This window comes from Nymphaea colorata, chromosome 10 (genome assembly GCF_008831285.2).
Source record: "Nymphaea colorata isolate Beijing-Zhang1983 chromosome 10, ASM883128v2, whole genome shotgun sequence".
NCBI classification, from domain to species: domain Eukaryota; kingdom Viridiplantae; phylum Streptophyta; class Magnoliopsida; order Nymphaeales; family Nymphaeaceae; genus Nymphaea; species Nymphaea colorata.
In genome coordinates this window covers 9062135-9070814 of record NC_045147.1, presented here as the reverse complement: position 1 = coordinate 9070814, position 8680 = coordinate 9062135, and the positions used below count along the sequence as shown (strand labels likewise).

Sequence of the window (8680 nt, the reverse complement as noted above, 5' to 3'; positions counted from 1 at the left end):
TCCGAACACATTTCACATGGCTATTGAATAAATACCATGGCACAAAAACGAGTTAAACAAGAAAATGTTTCAGATTTGAACTTCATCAAGAAAACCCAAGTAGATAGTGTAAAATCATCTACTATGGTGAGGAAATAATGAGCTCCCGTGTGTGATGGCATGGCATATCCTCCCCATATATTACAATGAATCAAGCTAAAAGGATCACTTGCTCTACTAGTACTAGTGGGAAATGGCGAACGAGTGAACTTAGCTCTAAGACACGCATCACAAGGAGAATCATGCTTGAAAATAGAAATATTTTCATTCAATAAAACAGTCTTATCGAATGAAGGATGTCCAAGTCTCATATGCAATATATGAGTTTTCTTATTACCATGGGAAGCAAGCAAAGAATGTGAAGTAAATGGAAGAAGAAGATAATAAAGTCCACCGCTTAAAATACCTACTCCAATCAGCTTCCTCGACAAAGGGTCCTGGAAAGCACAACAGGTTGAGAAAAAGACAGCAATACAATTAATAGTCTTGGTAAGCTTTAGAACTGATAGTAAATTGTATTTAAAATCAGGAATATATAGGACATCAGTAAACTGAATATTAGTTGAAAGAAAAACTGTTCCAGTAGAGACTAGTGTTTGATGTCCATTTGGTAGGCACACGATTTTTGGTAAAGTATTGATATTAAACAATAAATGGAAATGAGGTGTCATGTGGTCTGAGGCTCCAGTGTCAATAACTCAAGGAAAATGAGTTGTGAATGGTTGTTTACCTGCTAGATTTGCAGCAATCGGTAAAGAATCAACATTCAACCAAGATACCAATCGGGCAAGTTGTGACAAAGCAGTACTAACCTTTACGTTGTTGCCGATGTTCCTCCATGTTGCACCTTTTCAGTTTTAGAAGAATCACAAGTTGGACCAAGAGTTATCACCAGGTATTGCTGGCACTTTGAAAGCGTCAGTATTTGCTCAAATACTTGCGAGTTCGAATGACACGGTGGGGTGAAGTGCGGCGTGACACACGAATGCAGGTGAAGCGCGGCACTTCTGGACACAGTGACCAAAGACTCGCTGAGGACCGAAGAACACGGCATAATATTTCGTCGGGATTCTCGTTTTCGCTGGCAATTTTCTTCCACGGTCTGAAAATATAGAAAATCGCCGGAAATTTTTTGTGATCGATTTCTCCATCGTTTGTGGTCCAAATCCGGCGTTCTACCCCTCAATTTCTTCGGAATTTCGTCCTCTATCTTCCAGAATGGGTCTCCACAAGATTTGATGTCGATTCAGCATTGATTTTGGGCATGAAACTCTCGGGTATCGCCCAAAGAGGGCAAACTAGACTTCCAATTAGCAGATACTCAAATCTGGCACGAAAATCTTAAAAATGAGGGGGCCGAAGCACTCTCCGTCCGTGGATCAACCGTGTGAGAATGATCAGCCGGTGGAAAACAGCTAGAAAGCCCCCAAATCAATCTGAGTGTCTCTTGGAAGGCAATGGCATCCGCCTAAGAGGAGCCGTGCTTCAAAAATTCGTTTCTCTCCAATGACGGTCTCAAAAAATCTAAAAAGTTTTTCGAAGATCCTTGAGACGTAGACGATTCCAGAGACCTATGGCTCCACAGGTGAATCCTCCTAGAGAAACAGAGCCGAGGGTTTTCGTCGCAGCTTCCCTGTCGGCTTCCTTTGTTTTTCTGCTTCTCATTGTCGTTTCAACGTAGACTCATGAAGCCGCCGCCAGAATCAGGAAGGGGCAGAGGCTCTGCTGTTGAAGGTGAAGGAGGAAATGGAGGACTCTGATGACTGGAAAAAGAAGAAACCAGAAAAGAACTCGAGGCTCAGCCTCACCGGTGAACACAGTCGGCTTTTGGAAGAGACTGACAGACAAAAAAAAGAGGACCAGAAATCAATTCCGGCAAGCGACACCCTGTATCCTGCTTGTTTTCAAATAGGAAACGAGGTGTTTGCTAGAAACGGGAACACTTTTGGCGAGATTCCTCGTTACTTTCTCACTATTTTTTCTACAATGCTCTGATACCATGAGAAAGAAAGCATGAGGAAAAGAGAGAAACAAAGAAGATGAATGAGTCAAAAGATGATTTTCATTCCATATACGTCTAAGTATTTATACAAGTTTACAGATATGTACAGATCCAAAAATCCTGGGATTGAAAGATCTCAATCCTATGTAAAAGGAAAGATTATCTTGATTTTATCTTTCTTGAAAATTAGCTTGCTGATTTTCCTCTCCAATACTCTCTCTCTCTCTCTCTACGGGAGTTGCCGCCATGGAGGATGTCCACGAAGGGTGCCTCCACCCTTATTCCTCATCACCATAACATCTACACGACAATCCTAACAATGAACATGGTCTCCCACCTCTAGTGTGTTCTTTTCCCTCTTCTTCCTCTTTTCCCCTCCCTAACCTCATCATTATGATGGCTGTTTTTGCTTTTCTTAATATTTTTTATCATAGGAATGCTCATTTATTTTAGTGTACAAACACTTTATTGTGTTGGTGGCCTAAGTATTCACCATCTCACGTTACGCATCAGTTGCATGTCTTTTCCTTCCCCGCTACTATCTCTTTCTACTATACTTTCTTTTGTTTTATGTTAAACTTTTGAGGACAGCTTTATCTTCTCCTGCTTCATTCTAGCTAGATCCCAATATGAAATGTTGGATGAGGCCATCTGCCATATTTGACTGGTTGAGTCAGCAACCAATTTGTCTCCTGCCAATCCTACTGAGGGCCTAATAAATATGTTTCTTGGGGTGCAAAGTTCAAGAATTTTTTTACCATTGCAGCTTAGAATATAATATATATATATATATATATATATATATATATATATATCCCTCTCTCCCCCCTACGAACTCAAACATCTCCTATTACCTGGTGTGGTTAGTTAGAGCAATTGAGTTGTAGTCTGACTCATCTTTGCTAAAATATATATATATATATATATATATATATATATATATATATATATCCCTCTCTCCCCCCTACGAACTCAAACATCTCCTATTACCTGGTGTGGTTAGTTAGAGCAATTGAGTTGTAGTCTGACTCATCTTTGCTAAATTTGATATGATTAATTTGGCAAAATATAATATTACCAAGTATTTTACTGGTTTCTAGAACGTATATAAATTGTTTCTTGTGCAGTTTAGCAATACCATGTTGTTAATTTAGCTGTAAAAAATGTAGTCAATTCTGGACAAGAATATAAGGCACACACTGTTAGGGGCATGCTTAACATTTGGCATGAATTTATTTCTACCTTATCCATTACGACCAATTTTACATTGCGTCGATATCAAAATATGAGATTGGCTTTCATTAGGCCCTTTTGTCTAGAAATGTCTAGCCTTTTCATTGTTTTTAGCAACCCAGACATGATTCATCATCACTGGTTAATCATCCTACACGCTTTTTGTTTAACGTTTTTTGTTTTGTGTTTTCTCTATGGATCCTTTTTGAAGTTACGGTTTGCATTACATGCAATAAGGGTGAAATTGATGCCTACCCATTGAAGTGAACTTGATTTTTGAGAACTTAACAAGTGTTGACACTCATTAACAAGTGTTGACACTCATTGGTAATTAATAATGTATATTTTATTATTAAAAATATATTTTATATTAAAAAGTTATTTTTATTTAAAAATACTTTTTAATTTTAACCGAGACTGATCAGGCCGAATACAAGCTTAAGCACTCGAGTTTGAACCATCGAAAATTTATCAGACCTGCCCGATGCCAGGTGGCACGTTCGAACCCTCCACCATGTCCTCATGCCGAATGGATTCAGACTAACAAACACATTCGATCCATATCCGGTCCATTGACATCATTATAAAAAAGCCGACCCCAATTCCCCCCCTACCAAACCAAACCAGACGGTAGGATCACGAGGCACTAAGAGGACCCAGCAGTCATGGCGGAGAAATTGGCCCCCGAGAAACGCCACAGCTTCTTGCACGCTGGTAACTCCAATTTTCCCTTTTGTCTTGTCTTTCTCTGTGACAATTATCATGGTGGTCTGTTTCCTCTTTCTACCGATTGCTTCACCTTGATTTGGAGTCGAGGGTGAGCTAGTTTTCGCTTGGCTTGACGAGAAATGAACAGGGCAGAAGGTGTTCGAATGGGACCAAACCTTGGAGGAGGTAAACATCTACATAACTCTGCCCGAGAACGTCCCCAAGAAGCTCTTCTACTGCAATGTCTTGCCCAACCACCTCGAAGTCGGAATTAAGGGCAATCCTCCCTACCTCAATGTTGGTCTTCTTTTTCTTTTTCTTTCGCCGTTTGATCGGAATTTGTGATTTGAAGCGATACCAATTATGTGATTTTTCTCCAGCATGATTTGGCCGGCCCCGTAAAGATCGATTGTTCCTTCTGGACGCTAGGTATAATTGGGAACTATCTGTTTTTTCCTTATTTTGTGAGTTGAGTATTGTTTTTTTTCATCATGGGTTTCATATCCAATGTTCACCAGAGGATGGTATTATGCACGTAACGCTTCAGAAGAGAGAGAAAGGAAAGACGTGGCCTTCTCCCATCCTCGGCCAAGGTCAGCTTGATCCATACTCGGCGGATCTCGAGCAGAAACGTCTCATGCTTCAGAGATTTCAGGAAGAGGTTAACTTATCTTCTTCTTCTTCGCCTCTTTCTCTTTTGTAGAACTGGGGGACTTATTTTCTTCTTTCCTTTTTTTTTCCCTCTTGTGCCCATTTCTTGTATCAAAAGAAAGGAAATGTTCTACTTTGATCACCTGCCCTTTTTTGTTTCACAGCAACAATCTCTGTCCTTTTCTTTTCCTTTTTTTTTTGGGAGGTCGCTCAGATATCACCTTGATGTGTATAATGAAGATCCCCATATTTACTTGTCCTAGCATACCTATTGACATAATTTCATAGGCTTTACATATGAATTCGTATGGGACTAAATCCACATTGTTAGACTTTCTTTACTTTCTGTTCCTCCTTTTGAAATTGACATATTAACTCCATTGTAACTGTTATTCTCCCAAACAATTGAATGAGAGATTAACTTGCTTCTCTCTAACTAATGATTTGCGCATGTAGACATACACCTTGGAGGCATTTGTCATCCATGTGGTAGTTGGGCTTCTGAGTTCTCAGGGTGACGTGTTATGGTTAATTAACAGATCATGGAAGAGCGATTTCAGGAATGTCAGAGGAGAGAGAGCATAGGAGGAAAGATAGGATGTATGGGCCTATGCATTTTTCGTTTTTCAGTATAGTTGGAAACAATGAAAGTGTTTTAGTGAAACTTCTAACTTTCTAAGAATGGGATTTTAGAGACCACCAAGGCGAGGAATTGTAATCTCAAGGACTACTTGTACCTTCACTTAAAAGGTGTAACAACGAAAAAGTGAATGTCTTTTGGAACATGCCTGGAGAGTTCAAGCAATGCCCCTTAATTGTCCGTCTTGCTATTACTGGATTTTGCAGAAAGGAAGCTAAATCTATAGTGCTTTCTTCTAGTTCCCAACTATATCTGCGTGTGTATGTTTTGAATGTGCTACATGTATATGTATATATATATTTACACTTAACGATCTTTAGACCGACTGAAATAATAAAGGAAATTGGTTCCTCCTGTAGTCTCCTTTCAGAATTTTTGGATGGGAAGTTTCGTTGAACCAATTATTTATCATGTCGGGTTCAGCTTTTAGAAGTTGGTGGATCAATGGCCAGATATACAGGAAACAATCGTCATATTTATCTAGTTTTTTAGCTTTGCTGATTTATATCTGGACTTTTCTAATGTATGCCTTGCTGTTTTTTTTTTGAAAGTCCCCTCCATCCTCATGTTTCTTTTTCTCTTTGTACAGAACCCAGGCTTTGACTTCTCACAGGCTCAGTTTACTGGAGGCTGCCCTGATCCGAGAACATTCATGGGCGGTATACGATCTGAATAAAAGTGACCAAATGCCTTTGGGTTTCCGTCAATGGTTCTGATTGGGCTATAACTTTAATCATGGCCGTTTGTAATGAGACTGTAAATTTGTGTTTATAATACTGGCTTTAGTTACGTAGCTGGAATTGTTTATATTAGACAAGACTTTTGCATAATGCATATTATTTCCCATTTGGACCTGGTGGATGCAAAAAGATGTTGAGCAATAAATTTCCTTTGTTGTAAAAGAACGGGGAGGAGAAGAAACCAACTTGGTGTCCCTTGACCAGTGTCATTAGAATCGTTCCAACTGGCCTCGGATAGGCTCCATGGCCGATTCAAGACTGCCACACGCCAAGTTTTCAATAAATTTTAGCATATTTTTAGTTTTTTATTTTAGTTATTTTCATACATTTATGTATTTATTTTAGATTTTAACTGACTTTGTAAATATTTTCAGCCAATTCACTTGTGAATTGGCTGATTCGGTATGGAAATCGTTTCTCATAATACTTCTCTTGATTTTTGTTCTCAATGCGCCTTGGAAGGAGTGTTTGGCAATTCATGAATATGCTCATATTCATGTTCTAAATATTACGACATATTCATGGAACACCTGAACTAAGTGTTCCATGAATATGTGCTAATATTTAAGGTAGATTCATGCTAATTAATAAATTGTTCCTATTGCTAAACAACGGGTGGTGTACTTGAAAGTTTTTTTCTACAGGTTTTTTCGATTAGAGATACTGGTTTCTTTTATAGTAGTACAAAATGTCTTCCAAAGAGGACAGCTTTAAGAGGTTGAATTTGTTATTTTCAGTTTGCCTTAATTACCAGTGTAATAAATGAGGTGGAAAAAAAGATGCATGAAACAGAAGAGTGAGTTTCTTAGTGGTTGAAGTTGTGAGAAGCATAAAAAAACAAGAATGTAGGCTGGAAGGTGGCGTCTGCAAGGTTGTACATGTGATCATCTTTTCATCTCAATCGACATGTAAGTACTAGTGCTGGAGCAGGCAGCATGTCACAAGATTAACTTGTCTTTGAGAACCCTAACCGATGAGCTTTTGTCACATTTACAGAAAGCCATATCCTTTAAAAAGGTCACATATAAACTACTACATTTTCATGCCTAATTCTTGAAGGACAGGAAAAATAAGTTGCCCTCACAAAATGTTTGAACGACGACTAACGGCCCCATGGGGAATCTACGACGAGATGGACTCGAAGAAATAAAAATAATGAGGCAAGTCGTATTATTCATTGACTTTAACCAGTATATATATACACGGGATGTTACAATGATTTACGGGCAATTTACAAAATGTAAAATTTACAAATCCAGCGCACAAGATTTTCTCGTCTCGAAACTCATATAGATGCCAACCGACAGCAGTAAGCACATGACCAACAGATTGGTGGCCCAATATTCTTTCCTTATCCAAAGACGACGCAGCATTAAGCTACCCTCAAATGAGTGCGTTAGACCTACGACATCTAGTTTTCGTGGTAAACAATGAAATAATTCTCTGCCTAGTGCAGATGGCAAACAGATTGACCAATTGATCCTTACCAATTGATCTTTACTGTAAATATATAACGTTTTGATTACTCCTTGAAATTGTTTCTCACAAACAATATTGATAATGTATATTGATATGTTTTGTTCGCTCGTTTAATAATAGGCTTGCTGCAATACGCAATACAACTTGATTATCAAAAACAAATTAACTGGACGCGAATGATTAACTTCCAAATCATACGATAAATATTTATTCAAAGTTACCTACCACAAGACACTAGCCATCCCTCTATCGTTTGCTTTTGCTGATGACAGTTTGCCTTCCATGAAATAGGGGTTCGATGAATCGGCTCTAGTCTTTGGGCTATATTCATCGAACTGTTATATACTATTCTATTTACCAAATGGACCCTAACCGATCGTTATGTCAATTGATGTGCAACCATTCCAAGTCACAAAAAGGCACTCAATTACATATCTTTGTTGGTTAAGGATGACATTTTTTTATAATTCAGTTTGAGATATCGAATGAAATGAAAAACACAAAGCGACACCTCGTGTCAAAGTGACATCATCTAAGGGTGAGAACAACACAATCCTTCATTCATGAAGCGGTTTTTTGAGCTTCAGATCAATGTTTGAAAAATCACTGGGTTGGCTTGGGCCACCCGAATCAAATTGCCCTCCTACCTGGTAAATTCAATATTGTGACCAATGTTGTTAAGTGCGTTAATGTGAAGCAATGCGTTGAGCCTATAAAGCAATGCAATACACAATAATGTAAAGCAGTGTGTAAGCATCACGACTAAAAATTTTAAGTATATAATATCCTTAAGGTAATGTAAAAAATGAAAAAAACATACAAAATAATAGTATTTGAATAAAGAACAATGTGAAAAAGCAGTATGCAATGTTTTAAACACAATATTCAAACAAATATACAAATACTATCAACTGAATTAATGCAAATATTCAAATAATATAAGTTTTTTACACAATGTCAAATGTTTTCATCTTTTTTATCTCCATCTGAACTTGACAATGGACTTTCATTTGAATCATCCATTGTTGGACAGATTTATATTCTTCTTCTTCTATTTCATAATAATCTGAAATGTCTATTCATCTTTCACTTTTTTTCCCTTGATTCAAAAACAGTAATAAAATTAGCAGCATTTAATAAACATCGAAGGCAATTATACTTATCTTAATTTCAAATGTCCTTTTCATT

At 37.9% G+C, this 8680-nt stretch overlaps 1 protein-coding gene across 1 annotated transcript; it reads left to right on the top strand.

Moving 5' to 3' along the window:
* The first annotated feature begins 3886 nt into the window (after positions 1-3886).
* On the top strand, positions 3887-6119 carry LOC116262758 (uncharacterized). Its single transcript, XM_031642250.2, has 5 exons — positions 3887-3988; positions 4131-4279; positions 4363-4411; positions 4501-4643; positions 5863-6119. The coding sequence occupies exons 1-5, from the start codon at positions 3940-3942 to the stop codon at positions 5947-5949; spliced, it is 477 nt and encodes a 158-aa protein (XP_031498110.1). The 5' UTR covers positions 3887-3939; the 3' UTR covers positions 5950-6119.
* Positions 6120-8680: the final 2561 nt, after the last annotated feature.

What these genes read in the sequence shown, in the direction of transcription:
- LOC116262758 (XM_031642250.2), top strand. Translation starts at nt 3,940, where the DNA reads ATGGCGGAGAAATTGGCCCCCGAGAAACGCCACAGCTTCTTGCACGCT. An exon ending in GCAATCCTCCCTACCTCAAT is followed by an intron (nt 4,280 to 4,362) that starts GTTGGTCTTCTT and finishes ATTTTTCTCCAG; the next exon opens with CATGATTTGGCCGGCCCCGT. An exon ending in TTGTTCCTTCTGGACGCTAG is followed by an intron (nt 4,412 to 4,500) that starts GTATAATTGGGA and finishes AATGTTCACCAG; the next exon opens with AGGATGGTATTATGCACGTA.